Source organism: Carcharodon carcharias, chromosome 20, assembly GCF_017639515.1.
Source record: "Carcharodon carcharias isolate sCarCar2 chromosome 20, sCarCar2.pri, whole genome shotgun sequence".
NCBI lineage: Eukaryota > Metazoa > Chordata > Chondrichthyes > Lamniformes > Lamnidae > Carcharodon > Carcharodon carcharias.
This window is the reverse complement of record NC_054486.1, coordinates 30137547-30154511: the sequence shown is the minus strand read 5'-3', so window position 1 is coordinate 30154511 and position 16965 is coordinate 30137547. Positions and strand designations below refer to the sequence as shown.

The following is a 16965-nucleotide window of genomic DNA, read 5'->3' as shown; positions in this document are numbered from 1 at the left end:
ATTAACTCTTGAATACCTTGTGAGGGTTCCATGGCACTGTCTGCAGACCTTTTGTTGTGTATTTCCACAGCGAGGGACCAAGGTGATATAGCTGAGACACGATGAACAATACGCATGGCCGCAGTTCTTGCACCCAAGCTGCCAAAATTAAAGAAAAAACGTTAGTTAAGTCACCAAGTCAGAGGATTGGAAAATTGTAAATGTCACACCATTGTTCAAGAAAGGGTGTGAGGAGCCAGTCAATTTGACCTTGGTTGTGGAAAGCTTTTAGAAACAATAAAATGGGACAAAATTAACAGCACGTGGACAAATACAGATTGAAGAAAGCCAATACAAATTGGTTAAAGGCAAATTGTGGTTAACTAACTTCATTGAGTTTTCTAATGAGGGTAATGTGGTTGACGTGGCGTGTATGGACTTCCAAAAGGAATTTGAAAAAGTACCATGTAACAGGCTTGCCAGCGAAGTTGAAGCCCTTGAAATAAAAGGGACAATGGCAACAGGAATATAAAATTGGCTAAGTGACAGGAAACTGAGAGTAAAGATAAACAGTTGTTTTTCAGACTGGTGGAAGAGTAAGTGGGGTTCCCCAGGGGTCAGTGTTAAAACCCCTTCTTGTCTTGATATATATTACTGACATGGACTTCAGTGTACAGGGCACAATTTGAAAATTTGCAGATGACACAAAGCTTGGAAATATTGTGAACTGTGAGGAGGATAGTATTAAACTTTAAGAAGACAGATAGGCTGCTGGAATGGACAGGTAAGAGGCAGATAAAATTTAATGCAGAGGAAGCGTCAAGTGATACATTTTGGTAAGAACAACGAGGGGAGGTAATATAAAATAAAGGGTATAATTTTGGAGAGGTTTAGGAGCATATGGACCTAGGATATATGCGCACAAATCATTCAAGGTGGCAAGGCAGGATAAGAAAGTGGTTAGGCATGCAGGCTTTATAAATAGAGCACAAAAGAAAGCAAGTTATGATAAACCTGCATAAACACTGGTTTGTCCTAAACTGTAGTGTGTGTCCAGTTCTGGACACCACACTTTAGGAAAGATGTGAAGACATTGGAAGGGATGCAGAAAAAATTCATGAGCAATCACGAGGAATGAGGAAATTCAATTAAATGAATAGGTTGGAGAAACTGCAATGTTCTTCTTGGAGGAGCGAGGATAAAAGGAGATTTGACAGAAGTGTTCACAACCTAGAAATATAGAGAGAGTAAATAGAGAAAGTCTGTTCTCTTTGGCGGAAGGATCTAGAAACAGAGAAGACCAATTTAAGACGATTGGCAAAATAAACAACAGCAGCATGAGGATTTTTTTTTTACGCAGCGAGTGATTAGGATCTGGAATGCGCTGCCTGAATGTGTGATACAGGCAATTTAATTGAGGCCTTCAAAAGAGAATTTGATAATTATCTGAAGAGAAAAAATTGCAGGGCTATAGGGAAAAGGTTGAGGAGCAGGACAAGGTGAGTTGCTCTCGCAGAGAGCTGGTACAGACACCACGGACCCAATGGCCTCCTTCTGTGCTGTAACCATTCTATAATTTTCTTTGATATAATGACCTGGCAGGCAGATGTGTTAAAGGCTGTACTTTCAGGCCTTAAAAGAGGCACAATTAGCAGCCTAATTCAATGAGCCTCTCTACAGCAAGAAAGCTGACAGCTACAGTTATGGTGGGACATCTTCTGGTGCCCCCCAGATTGAAAAACTATCAATCCACTCAGTTTGCAGAGATAGCTTCATAGAGGAAGAACTTTACTACATGCATTAATATGAAATATTTCATACTTGTTTTAGAATACAAATTATATTACTGTGGAATCTCTATGTTAAAAATAAACCCCAAAGAAATAATGTGTGAAGTGTTTTACTGAAGATCTCATATCAAAGAAGGAAACAAAAGTGGACCTTTGAATTAGTCTAACAGACAATGAAGAAGAACAGAAAATATTGGAAACACTCAGCAGGTCAGGCAGCATCCGTGGAGTCAGCAAAAGAGTTAATGTTCCAGAAGAATGTTAAGGTTAAAGATGTTAGAGATTCTGATGGAAGTTCATTGACCTGAAACATTAACTCTGTTTCTCGCTCCAGAGATGCTGCCTGACCTGCTGAGTATTTCCAGCTTCTTCTGTTTTTATTAGAGATTTATCAGTTTTTAATAAGTTCAGAGCCTGGGTAAAAGTGGGCAAGGAAAGAGCAAAAGGGAATGTCTGTGATGGGGTTGATGATTAAATGACAAAAAGAATGATGCTGCAAGGCAAAAGAAGATGGCAATGGGACAAGTAATGGAACAATAGATAGATCCAGAGGTTACAGCTGAACAGCAGAGGGGGACAGGAGCATAGCAAATCATAAACATAAAGAAGGCTTTTCAGTCTAGGGAATGTGGCAGAGAAGGGAACTATCCTGATTCCAACAGCATGAGGGTAAGTTCTTATTCCATGCACACTACTACATTTGTGATACAAGAATGTAAGTAACTTTATTTTCCCCATCATTACCCTTCTCAATTTCACTCAACACCCCTATCCAAGAGAATGCATGGACAATTTACTCTTTGGAGTCTGTCCTTATTAGGTTTAATAGTGTGTAGCCGAATCCCAAACCCATCCACAGATAATGTCTAAACTTGTGCACTTTCCAATGGGGTGACCAGATAGGGAGTAGTAGATACAATAGGTGTTTTTCCCTTTTCTGCTAAAATCAATTGCAGTGAACCAGCTGCTACAACTGAAATAAACAACTCAGCACAACATTGCCATTGAAGCTGCCATGTTCTGGTCGCTATGCTTCAGTACAGGACTGACAGTGTATTTAATAAATGAACAGTAATGTTTCCATATCCATAGTTATCACCTAAATAAAATGCAAATCTCATCACATCCAAGGGATATCAGATCCTTCATCATCTCACTAAGCGAACCACAGTCATCTTTTTCAGCTCCCATGATGGACTCATCTCTTCAAATATTTCAGCCAATCATTCAAGCCGTGTGAAATCCTGATGCACTGTTCAACCCAGAGGTAAGCTCTAAGTTCCACTTCATTCATCAGGACTCCTGGCTTCTACCTCTGTCTCTATGAAAACCCCATTAATTGAAACCTATGTTTTGCTACCTCCAGACTCAAAGGTTCCAATATCCTCTGTGTTAACTTCCAACATCTAAAGCTTAATCACATACATTTTGGCACACATACCCATCCATCTCCATCCTCAATGATTTACACTTTGTACCCCAGTAAATTGAAGTACTGAATTTGTCATTTCATCAAATTCAACATCATTCATTCTTGTTTTTAATATAGGAAAAGGTCTTCCATGCCCTCAACCCTCCCCCAGCCCTCAATCTATGATCTTCTCTAGCTTTACAGTCCATATCGTGCTCTCCAAATCCATTTGGCTTCTTTTTAAAAATTCATTAATGGGATGTGGCCATTGCTTGCCAGCATTTATCACCGGCCCCTAATTGCCCTGAGAAAGTGGTGGTGAGCTGCCAGCCCCTGTGGAGTAGATACCCCCACAGTGCTATTAGAGAGGGAGTTCCAGGATTTTGACCCAGCGACAGTGAAGAAACTGGTGGCACAGCCCTCAGCATCTTTGGCTCCCAGCCTCTTTGATCTCCAATCTCTTTCTCATTTAAAAAAGACAATCCTTTCAACCAAGACCATCTCTCTCTCTTTCCTCTTAATGTACTGCGACGTTTTCCACATTGATGCACGATATAAATACAAGTTGTGGTTCCATACAGTCGGTATCCTTTGAATTCTATCAAATAAAAAGCGCACACTATTGGTTAATTGGACAAATGTAGTGATTCCATGTTTTGAGCAGAGTTTAATTATAAGTAGAGATGAGTGAACCACGGGTGAGCCTGACGCTGAGATGTTGTAGTAAAGCTTACACAAACTGGAATTTTACTGCCTGTATTGGAAAAACATGAACTTGCCTCTTTCCTCAGGAGAGTGAATTTGGACGCACAGCCGTAGCATCTTCCAGCCATCTTCAGTCAGCGTTGCTGTGTACCTCACAGAAATGTTATACAATGTAAAAATAAATAACCTGACTATTTTGAGTCACATTACACCCACTGCGACCCTCCGACATTCCATGTCATCAGGTTGCATTGATCAGCGAACTCAACCTTCACTCTCCATCTCCAGGGCCACCGACCGGAAGTACACCAATTTCCAGTGCACGCCGGGTGATGTAGTCTTTCCTTCCTGCGGCAAACGCGCAAAGTCTGGAAGATGGAGCCTCGAGGACCACAAATCCCAGCGCGCACCGCGGTCGTTTGTAGGCACTTGATGTCCGTGTGCTGGATGCCTAGCGGATTACAATCCCAACGCGGTCCGCGGATGCCGTGCTGTTTGCTGGGAGTTGTAGTATTTTCTGGAGCGAGAGGCAGCAGAGTGAGCGGAAAGACGGAGCCTCAGGGACTACAATCCCGGGGGACATCGCAGTTCGCTAGGTCCGTGTGTTTGGAGTTCGGGTTGAGAGGTGGACTGTGAATGTAGGAGGCCTGAGTTTAGTTTGCAATCAGGGTGAAAGGAAGGGCCAGAATCCGCCTCCCGGGTCTCGGTTACTCTTAGTCAGTGTGGGAAAAGATGGCAGCCAATGAAATTCTGCAGTTGGACCTCTACTCACTGCTGGAAGTCAGTGAGGATGCCACTGGGAAAGAGGTAAGGAAATGTCTGTTGATGGTTTGAAATCCCCGCCAGCTCCAGTCACTGACTCTGAAGCCGGGCCTTGTACTGCCTGTCAGGAGGCAGCATTTACAAGTGCCCCCATTATCATAGCCGGCAGAGTCAGACTTCACAGAATGGTTGCAGTTTAGAAGAAGGTCATACGGCCTGTCGGGTCTCCGCTTACTCTCCGAAGAGCAGTTTACCCGCCTCCCCATCATCCTGCACATTCTCCCTTTATAAGATAATTTTCCAATTCCCTCTTGAATGCTTTGATTGAACCGGTCTCCACCACAGTCACAGGCAGTGTATTCCAGATTTTCACCACGCACTGGGTGAAAATGTTTCTGCTTATGTCTTAATATTTTTCTTTTGCCAATCACCGTAAATCTCTCAGCCTCGATCCTTCCACCAGTGGAAACAATTTTTCCCTATCTACTATGTCCAGCCCCTTCACGATTTTGAATATCTCTATCAAATCTCCCCGCAACCTTCTCTTCTCCAAGGAAAACAATCTCAACTTCCTCAGTCTATTTACATAACTAAAGTTTCTCCTCCTGTAACCATTCTTGTGAATCTTTTCTTCACTCTCCCTAATGCCGTCACACCTTTCCTAAAGTGTGGCACCTGAACTGGATGTGATACTGCAGTTGAGGCCAAAAAAGAGTTTTTGTACAATTTTAACATCCTTGCTCTTGTACCCTACATCCCTATTAATAAGACCAGGATACTGTATGCTTTATTAACTGTGCTTGCAACCTGTCCTGCCGCTTTCGATGAGTTGTGCACGTATGCATCAAAATTCCTCTGCTCCTGCGCCTTCTTTGGAATTGTACCCTTTATTTTATATTGTCTCTGTATTCTTCCTATCAAAATACAAATAATCAAGATGAAACTACCATTTCATCTAAAATGTATATTTAGTCAGTTGTTCACTTGTCCTGTTGATCTGTGTTGACCTGCTAGAGGAACTCACTTGTAGAGTTTTTTTTTGTTCTGATATTAGTCTTACGTATTTTCACTGACCCCTGACAAAATATTGTGATCATAACAAGTTATCTGCAATATGTCTCTGTTTCCTTCTCAATTTAAAACGAAGGTGCTGGCCATATACAGCAGGTGCCTCAACATTCATAATGGTAAAAGACAGATTATTGCTTCAGGTGTAAACCCATTGTCAGGATTAAGAGAGAGGGTAATTCAGTTTATATGAACTTCCAAAAAATGTTTGATAAAGTGCAGCGTAATAGGCTTGCTAGCAAAGTTGAAGCCCATGGCATAAAAGGGACAATGGGTGCATGGATACAAAGTTGGCTGAGTGACAGGAAAAAGGGAGCAGTGGTGAACAGTTGATTTTCTGACTGGAGGTAGGTGTTCCCATGGGGTTAATTCTGTGTTTTTCTTGATTATATATTAATGACCTTGACTTGGAGAAAGAGGACAAAATTTCCAAATTTGCAAATGGTGGAACTTGGAACTATAATGAACTGTAAGTGATAGACTTCAAGTGACCATAAACAGGCTTGTGGAATGGGTGAACGCGGGGCAGATGAAATTTAACGCATAGAAGTGCGCAGTGATACAGTTTGATAAGAACAAAAAGAGGTGAATCTAAATTAAAGGGTACATTTCTAAAGGGAGTACAGGAACAGCAAAACATGGGGATTATATACACCAATCATTGAAGGTGGCAGGGCAGGTTGAGAAAGTAGTTGATAAGGCGTAAGGGATCCTGGGTTTTATGAATAAAGGCATAGAGTACAAATGCAAGAAAGCTATGATGAACCTTTATAAAAACTGGTTCACCCCCAAATGAAATATTGTATCCAGTTCTGGGCTCTGCACTTCAGGAAGGGTATGAAGGCATTAGAGAGAGTGCAGAAAAGATTTGCAAGTGTGGTTCCAGGGACGTCAGGAAAATGTATTAATTTACATAATGTTAATGGAATTTATTGTAAAATAGTGATATCTATGTCTGTGAGTGTGTGTGTGAGTGTCTTAATTGGATTAAGGGCAGCTGCTCTGAAAGCTTTGATGTTTAGAATGTAAGGTGTAAAAGGACATTTGCATTTTTAAATAAACCAGACTAGAATGTTTTCAAACGAGGAGTGAAATGTGTCACCTAGCCAGGTGAAGTTTAGAAACAGTGTGTTTATTTTTCCCAAAGATTACTGGTAAAATTAGTACTATGATTTTGTTTTATGATCAGGAAGGTGAAGTCCAAAGACAAAGTGAAACAATGGGAATTTGCATTCAAAGGGGAAAATATGTATAAAGGAGTGAAGGCTGTGTGTAAGGGTAGGCATTCTGAGATCTAAAAGGTGAAAAACCTTCTGCATCTGTGCCTCAAGCTGCTGTTTTCAAAGAACTGAAGTTAAGAAAACTCACTTTGAATTCGACTGGTTCAGGGTATCATGTTTCTTTGTAAAAACTCAGCAGGTCTGACAGCATCTGCAGAGAGGAACACAGTTGACATTTCAAGTCCGTATGACTCTTCATCAGAACTGACATACGGTCATACGGACTCGAAAGGTCAACCGTGTTCCTCTCCGCAGACGCTGTCAGACCTGCTGAGTTTTTCCAGCTATTTTTGTTTTTGTTTCAGATTTCCAGCATCTGCAGTATTTTGCTTTTATCGTGTTTCTTTGCCTGGGTCTTTTAAAAATGTGTGTCTTATCGCTGCCTTAACGAAAATGTAACTGAGAGTCAGATTAAGTAAGGGGATTTAGAAGTTATAACTGTAGTAATTTGTAGATCTGCATGTGTGTTTAAAATCATTTCTCTTATTAATAAATGTTTGATCTAGTTTTGTAAAACCTATAAGATTTGGTGGTCTTACTATTGAATTCAAGGCATGCATCTCAAAATTTATACAAATAGCAAAACAAGTTGTGGCAGTTGTTTCAAGTTTCCCTTTGGGATTTGAACAACTCAGCTTTTACCATCAGCTGCGCCATAATAAGGGATGATGGTCCTCTTCTGTGCTATAACCATCCTATGATTCAACGAAACAAAATGTGAAGGGTAAAAACAGAAGGGTAATGGGTAGAATGCCTGGACAGGTTTGCTTCTCATTGTCTGTGACTCACTCCACCCACATCTCCAACTATAGATGTGAGGAACTCATAGACATTTGCCTCTAAAACTGAGTCCATCATTCAGCTGCATTTGCCATATTTCCCCTTCTCACCAATTCAGACTTCTCCCTCACCTTAGTCTTGAACCTGCTTCTTTCCATAGTTTCTAGCTTATCTCCCTTCCTACCCTCTCTGCACTGATCTTGAGCATGACATTTTGCCTCACCCCCCTCCACTTTCACCCCTATTCTGCAGACCACACAACTTCCTTTCCTGCCCCCACCATGTTAACTGATTTTGTTAGCTGTGTTCTCTCCTCAAAACTCACCCCCCCCCCACCGAACCTTTTCAGAACTGCCAGCTTCACCCTCTTCACAAACAATCCTCGCTTTGACCACTCTGTCCTTGTGAACCACCAATTCACTTCTAACCTTCCTTTGCTGTCAAGGTCTTGAACATGTTCTAGCTTCAAATCTGCCCTTCTTTCGTGCAGCTCCATATCTGAATTTCTGCAATCAAGTTTCTATCCCTGTCACAGCACTGAAATCACTTTAATCAAAGTTACAAATGACTACTTTTATGTTTGTGGTGCATTGTTGTTCCATGTTCTTTACTTTGCAGCATTTTGTGGCCAACCCCACCATTCTCTTCCAGTGCCTCTTCTCCGTTATCCAGCTGTGTAGGGCTACCCTCATGGTTCCATTTTTTCCATTCCAATCATAGAGAAATCACCAGGCAATGGTTCCTTTACCTGTCATCCTGGCAACATCATCTAAAGCCATGCCACTGGGTTCCATATTTGCACTGCTAATGCCTAGCTCTACTTCTACATGGCTTCTCTCCACCCCTCCGTAGCCTTCAGTCCTGGGAGCAGAGTAGAGAGATTTAGAGGGGTAATTTCAGATGCCTGGACCTAGATAGCCCGGCAATCAATGGTGAAGAAATTGGAGTGAGGGATGTGCAACAGTCCTGAAATGGATAGATGTAGAGGTTTTAGAAGATTGGCGGGTTGGAGAAGGTTATAAAATTTCCTCCATTTACTCACTGGGACGAACTAAGCCATTGTCTTTAGTTTCCACCACAAATTCGGATCACTAGCCACTGATTCCACCCTCCTCTCAGAGCAGAATCTCTGGTTGTGCCAGATTGATTGCAACTTCAGTGTCCAATTTGACCTGGCACTGAACTTCTAACCCCATATCTTCTCGATCACCAAGATTGCCTCCTTTCACCTCCCTACCATCATCTATCTCTGCCCCTAGCTCAACCCATCTGCTACTGAAACTCTCGTTCATGTCCTTTTTATCTCTAGACTTGACTGTTGCAATGCTGTATTTGCCAGCCTCTCACCCTCCGTAAACCTGAACTCATCCAATGCTTTGCCCAGATCCTGATTTGCACCCAGCTCTGCTCACTCTGCGCACCTCTGCTCACTGTCTTGTATTAGTTACTCATCCTCCAACATCTTTTATCCTCATGTTCAAGTCCGTCTATGGCCTCAATCTCCTGATCTTTATAACCTTCTCCAACCCGACAATCTTCTAAAACCTCTACATCTATCCATTTCAGGACTGTTGCACATCCCTCACTCCAATTTCTTCACCATTGATTGCCGGGCTATCTAGGTCCAGGCATCTGAAATTACCCCTCTAAATCTCTCTACTCTGCTTTTTTACATGTTTAAGACTCTGCTTAAACATTTAGTCACCACCTCTGATATCTTCAAACCTTTTGTCTGATTATACTTCTGTGAAACATTTGTGACATTTTCCTACAGGAAAGGCACTAGATGAGTGCAAGTTATTGTTCTAGGAGATACCTACTTTATGAAGCGATGGTAAACCAAGATCCCGCCTGCCCTTTGGTTGGATTTAAAGACCCCATGGCACCCTAGTTTCTTGGTCTAAGTTTATCTGTCAACGAATATCACTGAAACAGATTATCTGGTCATTACCTTATTTCTGTTTCTAACACCTTTCTATGCTCTGTATTTCAATGGCTACATGTTAAAAGAAGTTCAATGGATGTAAAGTTCATGGACATCCTGAGGTCATGAATTATGCTACATAAAAAAGGGAAGACTTGCATTTGTACAGTGCTTTTCACGACCACTGAACATCTCAAAGCACTTTACAACAATGAAGTCCTTTTTTGTTTGAAGTGTAGTCATGGTTGTAATGCAGTAGCTAACTCCACTCAGCAAACTCCCAGAAATTACATGATAATAACCAGATAATCTGTGTTTTGTGATGTTGATTGAGGGATAAATATTGACCAGGACAACGTGGATAGCTGCCTTGCTGTTCTTTGGAATAGTGCTATGAGATCTTTTACATCCACCCGAGCAGGCACCCTTTACATGGTACACACTGCAGCTGCATTGCATCGGTGATGGAGGGGATAATGTTTAAGATGGTGAATGAGGTGCCAGTCAAGCGGGCTGCTTTGTCTTGAATAGTGTTGAGCTTCTTGAGTGTTGTTGGAGTTGCATTCATCCAGGCAAGTGGAGAATATTCTATCACACTCCTGACCTGTGCCTTTTAGATGATGGACAGGCTTTGGGGAGTCAGGAGGTGAGTCACTCACTGCAGAATTCTCAACCTCTGATCAGCTCTTGTAACTACGCTATTTATATAGCTGATTCAATTAAATTTCTAGTTGATGGTGAGCCCCATGTGGGGGATTCAGCAGTGGTAATTCCATTGAAAATCAATGGGAGGTGGTTAGATTCATTCTTGTTTGAGATGGTCATTTCCTGGCAGTTATGTGGCTCAAATGTTACTTGCCATTTATCACCCCAAACCTAAATGTTGTCTAAGTCTTGCTACATGGGGTCACAGACTGCTTAAGCATCTGTGGAGTTGTGAACGGAACTGAACACTGCAATTATCTGCAAACATCTACACTTATGACCTTATGATGAAGGAAAGACCATTGTTGAAGCAGCTGAAGGTGGTTGGGCCAATGGCACTATCCTGAAGAACTCCTGCAGCAGTGCCCTGGTGCTAAAATAATTGGCCTCCAATGACCACAGTTACCTTCCTTTGTTCGAGGTATGACTCCAGCTAGTGGAGAGATTTTCCCCTGGTTTCCACTGACTTCAATTTTGCTGGGTGTCTTTGATGCTACAGGCAGTGGAATGCTGTCTTGATGTCGAGTGCAGTCACTGTCACTTCTCTGGAGGTCCTGTGGCTCAGGAGGTAGTGCCATTGCCACTGAGGTGGAAGCTCTGCGTTCAAATCCTACTTCAGAACTCGATGACCACTGATATCACAGTTCAATAGGTTGATAGTCAGCTTACTAATCCCTCCAATACTTCTCCACCATTCCTCAAAGAGGAAATATGTATTTGAAGATATCAAATAAACAAACAAACAAATTCTCACTTCTCTGGAATTCAGCTTTTTTGTTCAAGTTTGGACCAAGGCTGTAATGATATCTGTAGCTGGGTGGGATGCAAACTGGGCATCAGTAAGCAGTTTATTGATGAGCATTGAGAATAATGCCCAACAGTATCATTAAAGCTCTGTCCTTCCAAACCCGGGTTTGGAGAGAGTTTTCTTCATTCATTCATGGGATGTGGGTGTTGCGGGCTAACCCAGTGTTTATTGCTCTTGAGAAGGTGGTGGTGAGCTGCTTTCTTGAACCGCTGCAATCAACATGGTGTAGGTACACCCACAGTGCTGTTAGAGAATGAGTTCCAGGATTTTGACATAGCAACAGTGAAGGAACAGCGATATATTTCCAAGTCAGGATGGTGTGTGGCTTGGGGGGGATCTTACAGGTGGTGGTGTTCCCATGAATCTGCTGCCCTTGTCCTTCTAGGTGGTAGTGATTGTGAGTTTGGAAGGGACTGTCTAAGGAACTTTGCTGAGTTCCTGCAACTTGTAGATGGTATACACTGCTGTCACTGTGCATCGGTGGTGGCGAGTAAATATTTGTGGTTGGTGTGCCAATCAAGCGGGTTGCTTTGGCATGGATGGTGTCAAACTTCTTGAGTGTTGTTTGAGCTGCACTCATCCAGGCAAATGGAGAGTATTCCATTGCACTCCTGACTTCTGCCTTGTAGATGGTGGACAGCCTTTGGGGAGTTGGGGTGTGTTACTCACCACAGGATTCGTAGCCTCTGACCTGCTCTTGTAGCCACAGTATTTATATGGCTAGCTCAATTCAGTTTCTGGTCGATGATAACCCCCAGGATGTTGATAGTGGGGGTTTCAGCAATGGTAATGCCATTTAATGTCAAGGGGTGATAGTTAGATTCTCTCTTGTTGGAGCTGGTCATTGCCTGGTATTTGTGTGGCGTGTATGTTACTTGCCACTTGTCAGCCCAAGCCTGGATATTGCCCGGGTCTTGCTGCATTTGGACATGGACTGCTTCAGTACCTGAGGAGTCGCGAATGGTGCTGAACATTGTGCAATGATCAGCGAACAGCCCCTGTTCTGACCTTATGATGGAAGGAAGGTCATTGATGAAGCAGCTAAACATGGTTAGGCCGAGGACACTACCCTGCGGAACTCCTGCAGTGATGTCCTGGAACTGAGATGATTGATCTCCGACTACCACAACCATCTTCCTTTGTGTTAGGTATTAACATCATGGTGAAGTATTTACATGCACTGACTCACTCAGTCTGAGCCAGTCAGTCTATTCTCCTTGACCCTGGGCTGAACATTCCACCACACACATTGGGTCTTTCACCAAGATTGTCATCTTCTGATCTGAATCCACAACTTTTCTCCATTCTCCAACACTAACCATTTCTAGTTTCCCAGTCCTAATCATCTCTTTCACCAAGGGCGTTGAATTCTTCTACATCTCCAGCCCACCACACCCCACTTCCATCTCTGGCACCCCCAGGACAGCCTGTAGATCGGCCACATAAAATAGCAGTTCTGATGAAACATCATTGACCTGAAACATAAACTCCATAGATGCTGCCTGACCTGCAGAGTGTTGCCAGCTTTTTCTGTTTTTGTTACCCAAGATTTCTGATACTTTCAAATCTTTCCATTGCTTTTCTCTTTTTATTTAATCAAACCCCACGATAATTTTGAATGCCTTTATTAAATTTCGCCCTAACCTTCTCTGCCCAAGGGAGTACAATCCCAGATTCTTCACTCTTTCCACGTAACTGAAGTCCCTTATCCCTGGTACAATTCTAGAAAAATTCCTCTGCACCCTTTCCAAGGCTGTTATATCCTAAAGTGTGGTGCCCAAAATTGAGCACAATACTTTAGTTGAATTCTAATCAGTGATTTGTAAGGATTTAGCATAATTTCCTTGCTTTTAAAGTCTATGTTTCAATTTATAAAGCCATGGATTCTGTATACTTTTTTAGCAGTCTTATCAACTTGGAATTAATAAATTAAGTACATGCCACCTTAAAATATGTCAGGTGAGCATTTTCTTATAGTATATTGGTATCAATGAACTTGATAGGGTCCATGACAGCACTGGGGGATAAGAAAATGAAGGGAGACATCCAGGGTCCAGGTTTAGGTGGTGATAGTGGATGGTGTGTATTGTGGAGGGGCATTTGACGGTGGTGGTCTTCCCATGTACTTCCTGCCTTTGTCCTTCGAGGTTGTAAAGGTCATGGGTTTGCAAGGTACTCTCAAAGCAACCTTGGCAAATTGCTGCAGTGCACCTTGTAGATGGTTTACAATGGCAATGATGAAGACCCTGAATGATGAACATGTTGAATGAGGTGCCAATTAAGTGAATGCTTTGTCCTGGGTGGTGAGTTTTTTGAATGTTGTTTTAGCTGTGTTCATTAGGCAACTGAAGAACATTCCATCACATTCCTGGTTTGTGCCTTGCCTATGGTGTACATGCTTTGGGGAATCAGGAGGTGATACGTTCACTATAGTCTCTGCCCAGTCTCTGACTTGACCTTGTAGTCACAGTACTCATGTGGCTAGTCCAATTAGATTTTATGACCCAGGATGTCGGTGGTGGGGGATTCATCAATGGTAATGCCATTGTATGCCAAGGAAAGATGGTTAGATTCTCTCTTATTGATGGTCATTGCCTTCTATTATGTGACATGAATGTTACTTGCCACTTATAACCCCAAGGCGCTATGTTGCCCAAATTGTGCTGTCTGCTGGCACAGACTGCTTCAAGATCTGAGGAGTTGTGAATGGAATTGAACACTGCAATCATTCATGAACGTCTCCACTTTTGACCTTATGTTGGAAGGAAGATCTTTGCTCGTGCAGCTGAAGATGGTTGGGCCTCCAAAAATCACAGCCATCTTCCTTTGAGAGTTTTCCCCTGATTAAGCATTGACTTCAATTTTGCCAGGGCTCCTTGATGCCACACTTAGTCAAATACTTCCTTGATGTCAAGGGCAGTCACTCTCATCTCACTTCTGAAATTCAGCTCTTTTGTCAATGTTTGGATCAAGGCTGCAATGAGGTCTAGAGCTAAGTGATCTTGGAGGAACCCAATTGAGCATCAGTGAGCAGGTGAGTAAATGCCGCCTGATAGCGCTGTCAGTGACAGCTTCCAGCTCTTTGCTGATGATTGAGAATGGGGTGATAGGGTGATAATTGAATGAATTGAATTTGTCCTGCTTTTTGTGAACAAGACATTGCTAGGCAATGTTCCAATTTGTTGGGTAAATGCCAGTATTGTAGCTGTAGGTTAATGGCTTGTTTAGAGGCATGGCTAGTGCTGGAGAGCAAGCCTTTAGCACTACAGCCGGAATATTGTCAGGGGCTGCAGCCTTTGCTGTAACCAATGTGTCTTGATATCACGTGGAGCGGATCAAATTCACTGAAGACAGGCTTCTGTGATGATGGGGACCTCAGGAGGAGGCCAAGGTGGATCACCCACTCGGTACTTATGGCTAAAGATTGTTCCAAGTACTTCAGTCTTGTATTTTGGTGGTGGCGTAGTGATATTGTCACTGGACTCATATTCCAGAGACCCAGGGTAATGCTCTGGGGACCCGAGTTCGAATTCCACCATGGCAGATGGTGAAATTTGAATTCAATAAAAAACCTGGAAATAAAAGTCTAATGATAACCACAAAACCATTGTCGATTGTCATAAAAACCCAACTGGTTCACTAATGTCCTTTAGGGAGGAAATCTGCTGACCTTACTTGGTCTGGCCTACATGTGACTCCAGACCCACAGCAACGTGATTGACTCTTAAATGCCTGAGCAAGAGCAATTAGGGATAGGCAATAAATGTTGGCTTAGCCAGTGATGCCCATGTTGCTAGCTAAGCTGAATATAAAAAAAGTGTCTGAATCCACCTCCATTGAAGATAGGGATATTTATGGACCTTTGTCCTCTCATTAATTGTTTAATGAACTAGAACCATTCATGACTGGATGTGGCAGAACTGCAGAGCATTGATTTAATTTGTTGTTTTTGTAGTTGCGTAGCTCTGTACATAGTATGCTGCTTCCACTGTTTAGCATGTTTGTAGTCCCATGTTGTAGCTTTACCAGATTGGCATCTCATTTTTAGGTCTACCTATTGCTGTTCTACACTTCTCATTGAACCAGAGTTGATTCCCTGGCTTGGTGGTAATGTTAGAGCAAGGGTTATATCAGGTTATGAGTTTGCTGATTATGATGAAATACAGTTCTCCTGCTCATGACCTAAAGCCCCTCATGGATGCCGAGTTTTGAGCTGCTAGACCTGCTCTGAATTTATTTCATTTAGTATGATGGTAGTGCCATTTAACATGATAGAGGGAATGCTAATTGTGAAGCTGGGACTTTGCCTCCCCAAGGACTCCTTCCAATACTGCCTTGAACAGATGCATCTACAATAAGTAGATTGGTGAGGAGGAGGTCAAGTAGGTTCCTCCCTTGTGTTGGTTCCCTTACTGGTTTATGATTTTCCAAAATTCCCTAGATTCTAGAACAACTGGAAGTCAGCAAATGTAACACCGTTATTCAAGAAAGAAGGGACAGAGAAATCAGGGAACTACAGTCCGGTTAGCCTGGCATCAGTCGTTGGAGAAAGTGCTGGAATCTGTGATTATAGAAGGCTTAACAGTGCACTTAGAAAATCATAGTATGATCTGACAAAGTCAGCATGGTTTTACAAAAAGGGAATACTATTTGACAAATTCATTGGAGTTTATTGAGGATGTAAGTGGTAGGGTAAATTAAGGGGATCCATTAGATTTAACATACTTGGATTTCCAAAAGGCATTTGATCAGGTTAATACACAACATAAGGGCTCATGGAGTTGGGGATAACCTATTAGCAGGGTTAGAGGATTGGTTCATGGACAAGAAGCTAAGATTAGGAATAAACAGGGCATTTTCAAGTTGGAAAGCTGTAACTAGTGGAGTGTTGCAAGGATCAGTGCTGGGACCTCAGTTATTTACAATCTATGTTGATGACTTGGACGAAGGGACAGAGAGTAACATCTCTAGGTTTGCCGATGATGCAAAGCCATGTGGCAATGCAAGCTGTGAGGAGGACACAAAGCGGCTATAAAGAGATATAGACAGGTTAAGTGAATGGGCAAACAATGTGATAGATACAGTATAATGTATGGAATGTCATGCCCATAAGACATGAAAGAGATCACAAACTGTTTAAATCAAACCTTCCTTTCTGCTTATTTAAAAATGGACTTTGCTGGATCAAACATGTGGGTCACATGATTTTCAAGTTGGCTACAGTTCTGGAAACTTCCCACAGTAATTATAGGATAAAGTTCAACCCTCATCCTTGTGAAATCTCATACCTATCATTGTGTGGACCCATTACAATCAATGAAACAAGGGAGCAGCAGACAGTCTGTCTCCACAGCCTGGACTTATTACAAAGAAAGAGAGCCATCAAAACTCATTATACCTGTGCAGGCAAAAATAGCCACCATATATCTCCTAAAGTGAACAATGGATTTTAACAGAGACATAGAAACTCTTTCTTTCCTATATCCTTCTTGTGTGCTTGTGTGTGATGACGTAGTGGTATTGTTGCTGAACTAGTAATCCAGAGCCCCACAGTAGTGCTCTGGGGGCCCAGGTTCGAATCCCACCATGGCAGATGGTGGAATTTGAATTCAATAAAAATCTGGAAAGTCTGATGATGCCCATTGTCGATTGTTGTAAAACTCATCTGGTTCACTAATGTCCTTTAGGGAAGCAAATCTGTACATGTGACTCCAGACCCACAGCAATGTGGTTGACTCTTAAGTGCCCTCTGA

At 42.3% G+C, this 16965-nt stretch overlaps 2 protein-coding genes across 5 annotated transcripts in view; one reads left to right on the top strand and one right to left on the bottom strand.

Moving 5' to 3' along the window:
• The window catches only part of zfyve19 (zinc finger, FYVE domain containing 19), a 42358-nt gene extending 38169 nt beyond the window's left edge, over positions 1 to 4189 (bottom strand). For all 3 annotated transcript variants that reach the window (XM_041215242.1, XM_041215240.1, XM_041215241.1), the window contains exons 1-2: positions 3960 to 4189; positions 17 to 138 (exon numbers count right to left, since the gene is read on the bottom strand). In XM_041215242.1, coding sequence (XP_041071176.1) covers positions 17 to 138; positions 3960 to 4013 — 176 coding nt within the window. In that variant the 5' untranslated portion in view covers positions 4014 to 4189. The remainder of the gene's footprint in view (positions 1 to 16; positions 139 to 3959) is intronic.
• A 280-nt stretch (positions 4190 to 4469) lies between these two features.
• Positions 4470 to 16965, top strand: part of dnajc17 (DnaJ (Hsp40) homolog, subfamily C, member 17) — a 181378-nt gene continuing 168882 nt past the window's right edge. The window contains exon 1 of one of the 2 annotated variants that reach the window (XM_041215046.1): positions 4470 to 4692. In XM_041215046.1, coding sequence (XP_041070980.1) covers positions 4618 to 4692 — 75 coding nt within the window. In that variant the 5' untranslated portion in view covers positions 4470 to 4617. The remainder of the gene's footprint in view (positions 4693 to 16965) is intronic. The other variant, XM_041215045.1, reaches the window with a different exon arrangement.